Consider the following 14,608-nt stretch of genomic DNA (forward strand, 5'->3'; position numbering starts at 1 on the left):
CTCTATTAAATACCCTAAGACATAAAATTCTTAAATGTGAAAATTAAACGTTTTAATGTTATCAAAAATGAAAACAAATAACTTACATATTACTATCAGTTAACACAAATATTATTAATATAACTAAAAAAACACACTATTCCCACAAACATAACAAACAACAAATTACATTTAATAGTATTAAAAAAGTATTACCCAATTAACATTTTAAATCATAAAAAATAAAACACATTTTATATTCTTGTATTTATGGTTACTTAAATAACTTCTCTACACACTAAACATCACACACCTAACATATAACTTAACAAATATGATAAGTTCACAATTAACATAAATATCAATTAAATAATTAATCATAAAGTAATAATTCATTAGCCATACATTATTTCTTAATTAACTTCCCACCCTGTCACCCTAAAAAAATGACAGGCCACACCTGCCATATAATTTAAAAAGACCTTAATGACATAGTTCACATATTTAATTATCAGTTAAATAATTAACAACTTTAATTAACTATTAATTAATTTACTTCCCACCCTGTACCCCTATAAACCCTACAACTCACACCTCAAACATAACTTAAAAAAATAATAATTACTTTATTTACATAATGAATTATCAATTAAATAATTAATTATTAATTAATTTAAATGAATTTACTTCCCACCCTATACCCCTACAAACCCTGCAGCCCGTACCTAAAATATAACTTAAAACATTAATTAATTACACATTTTACAAAATTAATTGTCAATTAAAAATAATTAAACATTAATCATTTATTAAATAAAATTAATTTATTCCTCAGCCTGTATCCCTGCAAAATCCACAACTTGCACCTAAAACATAACTTACAAAATGAATTAATTACACAATTTACCTAATTATCAATTAAATAGTTAATAATATTTAAAAACATATTTATTCATTATGTATAATTAATTTAGTTCCCACCCTATACCCCCACAAACTCCACAACCCACACAAGAAACTTAATAAAAAAAGTATTAATTGCACAATTTACATATTTAATTATCTATTAAATAATTAATGATAATTAAACCTTTATTATAAATGAATTGTAATTAAATTACTTCCCGCCCTATCCCCTACAAAACCCACAAACCGCTACGACACTAAAAATTACAATAAATAATTAAATTAAATTAAAAAGCAACTAAAAAATGTAAAACTATATTACAAAAAAAACATTAACAGTAATTATAAAGACAATTTATAACACATACAATTAAAACATATACTCAATACATGAAAATAATAAAAAAATGACATTAACAACAATATTTTTGTAAATGATATTAACAACACAGATATTTTTAACATTGATATTAACAACATAGATACTTTTGTCAAGGGGGTCATGGAGGACAAAGAGGGTGCAAATCTGTAGAACCCGGTCCCTGACATAGGAGCACAGCCAGAACCAATTTTTCCCAGATGATTATCATGTCAAGTATATCCCACATCCATACACATTATATTAGCGGGACGACGTACTGGGAATGCGCCCAAACTGGACATAGCTGCATCTCTACACCCAAGATACAATGATCACATTAGCGACTTGCAGGGGGGAAGGCGGGGGGGAAGGCAGGGAAACAAGGTGTATGGATCCAAAATGAGCTATGACTATGAAGTACTTGGATGAGTAATTGCTAAATAGGCCTTCAAACGAGTACAGAATGTATGGTATGTTGAACATTGTTGAACTGCTCTGATGTTTTTGAAAATGGATCAATAAAATCTGCTTAAAAAAACATAGATACTTTTGTAAACAATATTGACAACATAGATATTTTTTACATCGATATTACTTACCTTAGAAGATCGATATTCTTGTCAGTGATAGTCCTGCATCACGATATTTGTGGAACACAATATTAAAAATTCAATATTTGAGCATCTCAATATTTTTTACTCAGTATTTTGTCTGAATACCATAGTGTGGCCTTTGGCTCCTCTCGGTGCTTAATCTGAGGCAGCAGCACCACGTGGTGCTCACCGGCAGGGTCAGCTTTATCGCTAGCGCTGCCAAGTGTGACAATCTTTGTTGGAACCCCCACAAGAAACCTCTTTCTCCACAAATTCCCTCAATACCACACTCCACCACTGCCCCTCATCTCTATATAGCCCCTCTCTAACATGCAGTTACTTTGCTTTACAGAGCACTTTACATCACACACCCATTTTACAGCACAATGAATCATACATGTGTAAATCGGTCTATGAAAATGTTACATAAGACAAATAGGATTATAAGGCGTAGGAGTCACAAGTCACTGATGCTACTATGCAGTATATTTTAAGTGTTTGGTCATGGAGAAGCACAAACTCAGAATTTAAATTATACTGTAGTGATTGGCTTTACCAATAAGAATGTATTTCTACCTAAATGAACCCATTTTAGCAGCATTAGGTTAATGAAATACTGCAGAACAAAGATAACATTCTAATCTATACCATGCAGTTTGCATGCAGCTCTTTGATGAAAGTCCAAAGCTCACTGTGCTATATTCGGGTTGTAACTTATAAAATAGAAGTAACAAAATGATGTCTGAGACAAAAACAGTAACCTCCTGAGTGATCCACATAAAAGACAGTTTGGTGATTTGCCTGGTACACGTTCTTTTGCCGCAGACATATTAACCTTCTGCACTACTGTATCATGAAAGGAAACTGTCACTAGTCAAAACTCCAATCTCTCTCCAGCAAGAACATTAATCACCAGATTTATCTTGACATTTTTATTGATACCTGAAAACTGTTGGGCACACAAGGAACTCTGCAGTAGGTGTGTTTTAAACCTGTGTTATTTCTAAATATGCCCCCACTCCCCAGGTCACCGGCAGCATCGGCCGTGCTGCCCTAGCTCACTGGCATTAATTTTTTGCAACCAGCTCTTATTTTTAACCGAGAGCGAAAGAGAAAAAAACACAAGAGGGGAAAGAACAAGGAAGTGAAAAACAGAAAAACAGTGCTAAAAGCAGAAAGAAGCAGTGGCGGCTCGCATTGGGCATGCTGTGTGGCGGTGAGGTGAGGCGGGTTAGTAAGCTTGGACATACGTTACTTTCCTCCATTCCGTCGTATGTCTGAGTTTACTACACCCCCACCCTGGCCCTACCCCTCTCTGCCTCGTAGCACGCCCTATGTGAGCCGCCACTGGAAATAAGGGATGCAAAAGAGCCCGCAAAATTGAGATGTATGGGAGGGAGTGCCCAGTGGTGGATGAAAGAGGCATGGGGGTGAATCTGGACTATGTTGCCTTCATTTTTGACATCCCCAACATTCTGTAGTGCCAGCCGCGGGCTTCTGAGCAAAACTTTGGCGACTTCACTTGCTGTTTCCCAATTTAAGCACTAGCACCTCCATCATATCTCACGCTGTTGGTATACAAGTATCCTGGCACTCAAAAGTATATCCTGTTTTTTCTATGTGCAACCGTTATTAGCAAACTGCATTCAATTTGTGTTAATATGTCACTGGCAAATAAACAGAGATGGATTTATACAAAAAATATTTCTTTTTAATTTAAGAAGACATTGTGTAAAACATCACTGTTTTCCAACAAGACCATAAAGACCCATTGTCCCTAGACAAACATAACATTTAGGAGACGATTTGTAAAGGGTATTTGCAGCTTTACAGTCTTGATCCGAATGCACAACAGCTGACACGTGTTTTGTCACACCAAGTGACTTCCTCAAGGCTGTGAAAACAATAACATGATCTCATGTATAATGTTCACATTATTATATTGAGATAGCCCCATTTACAAGAGATAACTGCAACCAAAGGGCTTATTTAAGAGTCCTTTAAAATAAAAGTATGTGAAACAAGAACAAGAAGAATAAAAAAGAAAAAAGTTTTCCAAAGTCAGAAAGAAAGGAGGAGAGTTTATTTATCCTGAAACACCAAAATGTGCTGACCATATCAAGATAAGAGAATTATTAAAGAGAAGAAACAAAGACCCACTATCTCACCGTGCAATAAATTTAAGGTGACCATCAGATGATGACTAATCCCTAGTGCGTAAAAAAATCCCAAATCATTAACCTTTCAAAAAGTATTTTTATTCTCCTGTAACTATAACGTTCTTATTGTTCCAAGGTGATTTACTCAGCATGGTGCAAAAGCGACCGATATTCTGTAAAAAGATAATCACAGTACTCACAGTATATCTTTAGGAATCATGTAGATCCATATTCTTAGAATTATTTGTTTTCCATCAGCGTACTATGTATACGCACTTCCTAATTTAATAGCGATGTCCGCCTATTACACGAGTTAGGATATTAGAAATCTACCCACACAGGTACTTCCAAAAGCATGTAACATGGATCACTGTTGGACGAGAAAGAGGGAGAGTGCAATTTAGATCTCCCTGCCCATCCCATAGCTATGCAAAATCGTGACATTCTTTCCCCACGGAATTAATATACCTGTTTTTATGTCTGTTTTTTAATATGTAGCGTACTGTAGCAGAGCCCAAAGAGCAGGATTCATAATGTGTCTGCCCCTTATTATAATCTCTTCATTCCATAATTCAACTTGCAAAGGTATACGTGGCCCTGCGAAATTTTAAAAGATACTATTCAAACAATCATATAGAAAAGCATATCGAGTACGGCCGCGTCTACCATCCTCCCCAGTTTTAAATTCTACTTACTTTAAACAATCTTTAATGAAACTGCCATATTTGAAATCCCGACAGGCTATAGTAGGCCCCTGTAGATAAAAATTGTAAAGGACAGTGATTTGTTGTAAGAAGCGGCTAACCTCCCAAGCAATACAGAAAAGCAAGTGAAATGAAATGAAAACCGCTCACAACAGGTCATCCAATGTGTGCCTGTGTTAAATAATATCCATTTCTCCCCTATGTCAAATTTAGGGAAAAACCACTTAGTTTCAAGGCCCCCGTCAGTTAGCAAAATGCTAATAAGCTAAAATAGCTTCCTATTGGCTGGTAAGCATTACGAGAAAAAAGGTATAAAAATGTATAGGCCACTACCAGCAAGTATCTTAATGCATGCCTTGGACGTTTTAATCATTATAAACTATTTAATGAAGAGCCGATACTTATTCAAAGCCCCCGTCGGGCTGTAGGCAGTATGAGAAAACACACATTAATACAATCCAACTCATACACCGCGTATTGAAAATTGACATTTACGCGATCCGACAATTAGTAAGTTCGAAATGCGGCAATGTTACCCAATTCGAACATAATAAAGGTGCGCCGCTAGGATGTTCATGTAACTCACCCCTTACTCCATGCAGGAATCCAGCGGCGTAGGCTCTGCAGTTCGCGTCCGATGAGAAACGACATGTGGGTTGCCATCCTCTATTTAAGCAAAACGCTAACTCACGAATACCCGAAAGTGAATTCAAACGGAGACTGTTAGTCCCCTTCACCATTTCAATTCTCCCATTCAATGTTGTATGTGTGTGATGGGCTATCTACGGCGGCCATATTTAAATGGAGTTTATGTTTAACTCAACTTATGGTCTAATTAAAAAAGTATATACAGAGCAAATCTGCTTAGTAATTTCACTCGTTGATATGTAAAAAAAGAATTTGTGAACATATGATCACTATACTTGCAAGACAGTCTCCACCTATTTGCCCAAAAGAATGCACCTATTACGCCCTTCTTTCATCAGGAGCGAAATAAAAATGTAATGCAAAAGCCCAGAAGACACACCACAGTGCTGCAAAAAAATATTTCTAAAGAACAAATTGCATCAGGAAGCAAGTCACCCCACCAATTGTTAGTCAAAAAGATGTAAAATATGACTGAAAGATAAAGAAAGAAAAAAAAACATGTGACAATTTTAAGTCAAAACATCATATACCCATCTTCAACAGTTATTTTTAGATGACTTTATATATGAATACATTTCATTGGTCAAATATCAGTAACAGCATAAATTGAAAATGTAACTTCTTATTGGTTTTTACAGCAGTGTTAAATCAGACCCCCAATAAAACGGTATTCAGACTTCATGAAACTCCTTATGTTCTGAAATTATACAGAGATTTATGATTCTCATTCCACTAGAAATACATGCAGTTCTTTATCAAAATTAAGCCCCTTCTCCACAGACCGCAGTTTGATGATCCATTGTGTCTCTGTTCTTCTCAACATCAGTGTTCTGTCCCCCCCCTCGGGCCACTCAATGTGTGTGCGATACCATGAAAACTAATTCTTCTGATATCATCCAAGGTATGACTTTGGTTCAAGTGCACCGCAAATGGGGAGCTGCAGTTGTTATTGCGTACTGCCCTAATATGTTCCTGTATTCTCTCTCTTAAGGATCGTATGGTGCTCCCCACATAAATAAGTCCACAGCGACAAATGATACAATACACCACATAGTTGGTGTTACAATTTATAAATTGTTTGATACGGTGCCTGACGGCCATGTTATATTGAAAATCAAAGGTCTTATTTGCTGCGAACTGGCAGATGTTACAATTAGTACATTTGAAAAAGCCCACTGGTTTGGGCGGTAGCCAAGTGGCCCCTTGTTTCCTGGGGGGCAGGTAGCTGGGACATAGGAGTTCTTTCAAGGTCGTGCCCCTTCTATGAGACACAGTGGGTTTATTGGCAATATATTTCTCTACTGACTTGTCTAAGTTTAGGATGTGCCTATGTTTCTGAAGGATATTATAGATTTGGTGACTATGTGTGTTAAAATCTGTCACCACAGCAATCTTGCGATCCTTATTCTTTTGTCCGCATTTGTTTCCTGATTTTAGTAAGCCATTTTGGCACGATCTAATGTTACTTGTGAGTAGCCTCTGTTTTGAAATCTTGACTCCAATCTCTGCAGTTCCATAAGGAAGACTGAATCCTCATTACAGTTCCTTTTGAGTCTCGTCATCTCCCCCAACGGGATTGAATTTATTTGGGACTTCGGATGAGCAATGCTTGCATGCAATACAGAGTTGCAAGCAGTGGGTTTCCTGAATAGTCTCGAAACAATCTTATTTTCTGTTATGTATAAGACTACATCCAGAAATTCTATTTCCAATTTGCTGATCTTATGAGTGAATCTTAGATTGTACGTGTTGTTGTTTAGATGTTCCAACAATTCTTGGAGACATCGGTCGCTACCCGACCAAATGATGAAAATGTCATCGATGTAGTGACCCCAATACACTATATGTTCCGTAAGTTTAGTGTTTGACATTTTCCACAGATGTTGCTGTTAAAAAAAAAAACATATATAGGTTGGCATAGGACGGAGAAAATTATGATCCGATGGCCACCCCTATGGCTTGTCTATACCAGGTATCCTGGTGTAAGAAAACATTGTTTTCTAAAATCAAACGTGTAAGATCTAATAACATCTGGGTATGTTCATAAAATGTGGCTTCTCTATGAGAAAAACATTCTGCTACAGCTTGCAGGCCCTTTTCCAAAGGTATGCAGGTGTACAATGAGCAGACATCCATTGTAACAAATGAGAGATCGCTGGTCCATTCTACATCCTCTAATTTACTCAGAAGATCCCCCCGTATCCCTTATGTAAGAGGGAAGATTGTGTACTAGAGGTTGTAAAAACATGTCTATGTACTCTGAGATGTGCTCCGTGGGTGAGCCAATACCAGACACTATTGGCCGGCCCTGTGGAAAAATACTTGGTTTATGTACTTTTGGTAACATATAGTCAGGGTGACCTAGGTGAAGGATTGTAAAGGTACCTAAACTCCGTTTCTGAGATTTGACCATGATCTCTCCACCCTATGAGTCTGGTATGTATCAATGATGTGATTTCCTTTAGGGGGTTGCTCTTTAGTATAATGTACGATTGATCTCCATTTAGTTGTCTCTCTATTTCTTTGATATAGTTAATATCTCGCATGATGACTATATTTCCCCCCTTCTCTGCTTCTTTGAATATCACATCTGGTTGCGCTGCCAGATTTTTCAATGCCTTATTTTCCTCCTTAGTTAGGTTAAAATGTATATAGCCATGATTTGTATTGTACCTATCCTCTAATTCATATAGATCCGATGTTACCGCTCTATAAAATGTGTCCACTAGATTGTCAGATTGTAATGTTGGAGTGAACACAGATTTGCGTTTAAGGCCACTGTCTAAGTTGGGATCTGGCATAATATCTAGATCTGTGAGAATATCTGTCATGGAAGGAGGTGTACTGGAGCAATCATCTAGGGATAACAGCAGATGTATATCCTGTATTTTCTTTATTGTCTTGTTACAGGGCATAGAAACAGGATTTCTTGAATACAAAGGTACAGATTGATTATCAAAGAATTTTTTCAGTTTCAGTTGACGTACAATTCTGAATAAATCAACATGTATATTCATGAAGTCCGGTAATTTTGTGGGGCAAAAACGTAACCCCTTACTAAGTACATTAATGTAATTCTTAGAAAGAACAAGATCAGACACATTCACAATAGAAACATTTAACATAACAGCAGTAGTGTGAGATTTTTTGCCTGGCTCATGAGACGGACTCAGTTCCTCACATTCCGTGATACTGATCGAGTGGTGGCCCCTGCCCTTACATTTGTGTTTTGACCGCCCCCTCCTGGTTTTCTTGTATTTTGAGTGGCCATAGTTGGTCCGATTGCCCTTTCGAAAGTGTGCCATTTCCTCTAAAAAAGAGGAGGAGTTGGCTATAGAGGACTGACCTGCAACTGGTGATTCTATGTCATCCTCAATAGCGATTTCACTGTGTATGCTGGAAACATCCGACTCACTGGTCGTCGGCATAACTGTCGGTGTACTGATTGTCTTAGTGGGCACTGTCTGTTTTAATTGAGCATCATCAAACTTTTTAGCAAAAGTGAAAACTTTACCACTTGTGTAGTCGTTTTCGTCTCTTTTTAGTTTCCTCATTTTCTTCTCCTTGATGTAGAGTTGATGTGCACTCAATACATCTTTCAAAATCTTATAATTCTTTGCTGTCGCTTCCTCTAAGTTTAGACTTGATTTCTAACTCCAATTTTTCTATTTCTCGTAATAGAATTTCCCTCTTTCTGTCTGCGTGTCTTATTAGTATATCCATCATGTTATAGGAGGATGAGAAGATTTACTCCTCCCATTCTTTAAGTAAATCCGGGTCCAGATCTTCAAATGTGGGAAAAATTATAATCTGCAGGCCACGCGGGACCTGCTGGATGAATTTTTGTTTAAGACCTTCTTGTTCCACAGTTTGACTGTTCTTAGGAACCCTCTCTGTAGGGCCAGTGAAAAGTTCTTGGAAAGTTCTTGGAGCAGAGCATTTCTTTCATCAACAAAAGTATCCATTACCTCTAACGGTAATGTCTAGTATTTGGGGAAATATATTCAAACCCTCCTATTTAGTTCCCTTAATCTGAAGAACTGAGTGCCGACCTCCACATAAATTGGCAAGAAAGACAAGAGTGGTAGTAATGTATAGCGGATCGCACCTCAGAAAACAATATATGATCAGAATGGGCAATCGAGATATTTTTCTTAGTCTACCTAGTTCATCAAAGACAAAAGAGCAATTTGTTTGTGGGGCCCCTCAGGAAAACAAATGCACCTTACTACCTTAGGTCCACAAATACACAGATCCTGCGAACAGTCACTATGTGAAGCAATATGGTATACAAGTATCCCGGCACTCAAAAGTAATATCCTGTTTTTTCTACGTTCTATATCTCACGCTGTTTGGTGTAATATTCCACTTCCCAAAGAGTGCTGCCATTACAATACATTTAATTTTTGCTTTGTTTTCTGCTACATCATTATGTTTAATGTTTTAGACAGTACTCAAATTGCAAGCCAGACCTACTGACTGCCTCATTCTTTTTAGAATTTTAGTGAATCTTGTACATGTGTCTTGATGCTTATAAGTATAGATGTCTTTTCTAATGTAGCCGTGACTTCTAATGGTACATTTCTATGTGCACCAACAGGAGACATACGGAGCACTCTGCTGAAGCTCGAAGCTCCTCCCAGAGGGGCACCGCTTGCACTCTTCTCACCATGAGAAGCCATTTTGGATTGCTGCTGTGTTGCTGGACGCTCTGCCTGACATCTCCTAAGTTTTCTGGAGTGGAGGCCGGCTGCCGTCGTGGAAATACTGGGGAATGTAAAGCAGCTCCCTTTGTTCCTGGGCACAACCTAGGTGGAGAAGGGGTTGACGTCACCGAAATGAAAAGGAAGCGATCCTATGTTATTAAAATGGAGGACACGGGAGACAGAAGCGAAGGTTGTCAAATGTGCAGGAACAAAATGCAAGGCAACATATACCAGAAGATACCCAAGCAAGTTGTTGACTGGCGCATCATCAGCAGGCGCAGCATGAAAGCGACATCCAAACTTCATGAGTCTAGCTCTTCCCTAAAACAATCACAAAAGGAAGCCATTACCAATGACTGGACATTTGGACTCTCGATTGGCAGTCTATCAACTGAAGTAGCAGGCTCCCATTCTAGCTTGTCTAAATTTGCAGAGCAGAAGTCGTCTTTGGCGAGGTACAGCTTTATAAGCCAAGAAGTGTTTTGCACATATTACAGGTGAGTTGAGAGTACGGGTGATGGAAGGAAGGGAAGATGGGCGGCCTGTGCATCTGTAGGACAGAGCAAAAAGCCAAGCCCAGAGTAATTGGATTAATTTCACATGAGGACGATTGCAGTTGAGATGTACATTACAATGTTTAGAAGTTGGCCTTTTCCAGGAGGGAGGGAGTTTTTCCAATCCCACACCATACATTGCTTTCTCTCCTTTTGTCTGCCTTTCTTTCTCTTACTCTGGATCGAAGCATGATGGTATAAAATAAGCCTCAGCCCTTAACTGAGCTCTGGTGTGCACCACGAGCAGCCACTGACACAACATAAGCATTGGTTGCCCCACTAGCCCAGTTGCTAATATTCCACTCACAGGGTTCGTGGCATTGTGAAATGCACGTGGCATTGTGAAATGCTGGAGATACTATTAATTCAGGAAAAAACTGTGTTTCATGGTTGCCTTCCATAAAAACAAAAACATTTTCCCAAGTCTTGGAGTAAGATCAGTTCAGGACCATATATAGTTTATTACTCGCCCCCAGCTGGTGGTGAAAGTAGTTCTGAAAGGCTTTATATTCAATGGGTTGGTTCATATGCTCTGATCAGGAAGGACTTTGAATTGTGCAACACATCAAAATCGCTGCTTATATTAAAACATTTCTCTGTTTGTTCTAGCTACCGGATAAAACGTTGCCCTGAGGTCACAGATGAATTTAAAAACACGCTGAAATCTCTGCCGAGCAGGTACAACTCTTATACAAAGGCTGCCTTCCGTCAGCTTATATACGTCTACGGGACTCATTACATCACGCAGGTGACCTTGGGTGGAAGAATCAAGGATGTGACTGCAATCAAGACGTGTGAGGTGACTTTAAGTGGAGTCACGAAAAGTGACGTCAAAGACTGCCTGAACGCTGAGGCCAGTGTGAGCAAGATTTCATTTGGAGCAAGCAGCAGTGTGTCACGCTGCGAGTCTATGGCCAGGCGTCGGTTTCACAGGAACACATTTTCAGAGATGTTCCAGGAGAGGTTTTCTGAAGTGATTGGTGGTAGTAGGGATAAGGACGCGGACCTCTTGTTTCCAAATAAAAATGGCGGCAGCCGGAAGCGAAGTATTCAGAGCTGGATCACAAGTCTGAAAGGGAACCCAGATGTTGTAGAATACACCCTGTCGCCCCTACACCTGGTGATGTGCTCCCCAGGTCCAGTCAGGGAAAACCTCAAAGCAGCCATCTCAGAGTACATTCTAGAAAAACAAACTAAGAATAAATGCCCCAGGTGTCTTCGAGGAAGTCGTGCCACACGACGCGGCAGCCAGTGCACCTGCAGCTGTCCAAGCAGCAGCTTCATGAACAGCGAGTGCTGTCCATCGAAAAAAGGCGTGGCAGAGCTAACCGTGTATGTTAGAGAGGGGAATGGTCTCCGTGGAGACAGTACTTGGCTTTGGACTGGTCATTCTGATGCCTATGTTGTCGTATCGGTAACGGGTAAATCTAGCTACCAACGTACCCCAACAATTGACAACAATAACAACCCCCGATGGCATTTCAGAATGCACTTTGGTACGGTTAGCCTCTTTAGTTCACTGGATATGGAGCTGACCGTGTATGACCAGGACTGGTTCTGGTCCCGCAACACTGGATCATGTAAAATAAAACTAGACAGTGCGACCTATGGATTTGTCTCACGAATATGCTACATCAGAAAAGGTGGGCACATTCGCTATGAATACAAGATCGAGTGTTATCCAGGCTTAGGTGGTTCCAAGTGCAGCGAGTTGTCTCCCCCCTAGGGGACGCTCTGAGGCTAAACAGACCTTGCCTTATAGTAAAGAAAGAGAAGACCAAGGCCTTCTTTGGCAAGCAGCAGAACCAGGAGGCTGCTCTGCGTTGCGTGACAGTGTTCAGAATCTGGGCCTTAGGTTTTTTTTTAGCTACACATTTGACCCCGCCCCCGCGCTCACTGGCTCACCCCGATTGCATGCAGCATCACAGTTCTCATACTTTTTTTAATGAACTTCGACCGCTGATAGTTAATTAAAATACCACAGGGTCCACAATGCTTTATTATGCAGTTTCAGCTCAGCCGGAATTCCTGTAGTGAACACTTTCGAGCAAGGAATAACATCACTAGTGCCAGCTACTATATAAAGCATTGTCCAGGGATAATGATAAATAGTTACCACCTAAAATACGGCCACAACTGGGTGGGCCTTAAAAGCAGCTAAAACTGTAACAAGCGTGAAAAGTTGAACCTTTGTTAGGTGTGATCACTAAACCTTCAGGGAAATGCCCGGTGCCCTCTACGGCCAGTCCGGCCCTGTAGAGATAGAGTTTGTATCGGGAGGCGTCTGTCTTCAGAATCCAAAGGGCCGCCTGAAATTTTTATCCCACGTGGAATTCTGTTCCCAGTGGTAGACATTTTAGTGTTAAAAACAAAATAATTACCGTATTACTGCAATATAGCTTTGGTTAATGCGCGGTGAGGCATTGTTCTCGGTAGAATAGCAATTTCAATTTTCTAGAAATTCTATGTGGCCCATTGGATCATATCTAGGGGTGTATGGTGTTACTTTTTGTTAAATTTAGTCAGATAAATGTGCAGAAATTTAGTGGGTGAAAAGGGGCCTTCCAAACCTGGGACATGCAAATTTTGGTAAGGAATGCACACAAACCTGCTTGATATGGCCCATTTTGTATGGCAGAACTCATTACAGGTGTTGATTTAGTCTGCAATACATTGTGTAGTGTTTTATTTCCCTGGAGGAGGAACCAATGTGTAATCATTAATACACCCAACAAATAGCGATCCCTGGGGTATTAGATTTTATTTGGGGTAATATGTACTCATAATTAGAGGCTACATGTTCTTTGCCGCCGAAATGTCACACTGTATAGAAAGGCTCAGTTAAATGTAAATGTGCAGAGAAAAATCTTGCATACATTTTCCAACATGTACTTATGCCACAAATATGCAACTAGTATGACTTGCACTCCAAGGGCCTTGCTTGGCTGAGATGGTTTCAGTTAATGTGAAAATATCTTGTTGTGCTGAGGAAAAATCGTAGAACTGATAAATGAAAACCAGGGAACGTTGTAACCTTAGCAGAGGGCAAACATTGTAAACGCTTCTTATGCACCCTCTAATCATATCATTTTTTTTATAAATGGCTTTGCTTTTTTTCTGGTGTTGATATGTGTTATCAATTACTGTTTATTCGCATGCTGCATCTTCAAGTTCTCAATAAAAATGAACAGTTGCTTCGAGCTTCTTCTCGGCTGACTTTTCTTCATGGTTTTATTTCTTTTTAAACATGAAGGGCCTCGTGTAGGTAAATTACATTTACCACTTCATAAATACCGAATCGGTATTTATGAAGTGGTAAATGCAATGTAGGTAAAAAGTCGGTATATATTGCCGATTTGGAAAAATTTGGTAATTACCGAATCGGTATTTACCGATTCGGTAATGAGGCATACCTTCCCATTGATTTCTCAATGGGATGGTATGCCTCATTACTGAATCGGTAAATACCGATTCGGTAATGGGGGGAGCACATTCAAGGGTGGCAGGGTGTCACATTGACACCCTGTTGCACCCCTGATTCCTGCATGTGTGCACATGTGGCACACATACATGCCCTGAGGGCATGTATGTCTGCCACATTGCACACTTAAACGTGCACAAAAATGCTTTTTTTCACCTATTCGTCATTTACCACCAACCTTTAGTTGGTGGTAAATAACGAATCCCCACACCCACGACACACTCCCCCTACATCTCATTTCATGATTCGGTATTTACCGAATCGGTAAAATTACCGATTCGGTAATTTTACCGATTCGGTCATTTTACCGATTCGGTAAATACCGAATCATGAAATGAGCCCCCTACATCACAAAAGCCCAAATACCGGTCGGTAACGGTATATTTACCGAAAATCGGCCGTTACCGACCGGTATTGGGCTTCCTACATGAGGCCCGAAATGCGGGTCCATATGTTTTTCTTAGGAGTCTGCCGCCCGCACAGCAGAATGTCTGATTACCAAACCTGCCTAACTTCG

The 14,608-nt window shown here is 39.3% G+C and overlaps 1 protein-coding gene across 1 annotated transcript in view; it reads left to right on the forward strand.

The window, feature by feature from the left end:
* The window catches only part of LOC146811730 (perforin-1-like), a 57,762-nt gene extending 43,952 nt beyond the window's left edge, over positions 1-13,810 (forward strand). The window contains exons 2-3 of the mRNA XM_085618727.1: positions 9,951-10,553; positions 11,220-13,810. Coding sequence (XP_085474853.1) covers positions 10,021-10,553; positions 11,220-12,336 — 1,650 coding nt within the window. The 5' untranslated portion in view covers positions 9,951-10,020 and the 3' untranslated portion in view covers positions 12,337-13,810. The remainder of the gene's footprint in view (positions 1-9,950; positions 10,554-11,219) is intronic.
* Positions 13,811-14,608: the final 798 nt, after the last annotated feature.

This window comes from Triturus cristatus, chromosome 7, assembly GCF_964204655.1.
Source record: "Triturus cristatus chromosome 7, aTriCri1.1, whole genome shotgun sequence".
In the NCBI taxonomy this organism is placed as follows: Eukaryota; Metazoa; Chordata; class Amphibia; order Caudata; family Salamandridae; genus Triturus; species Triturus cristatus.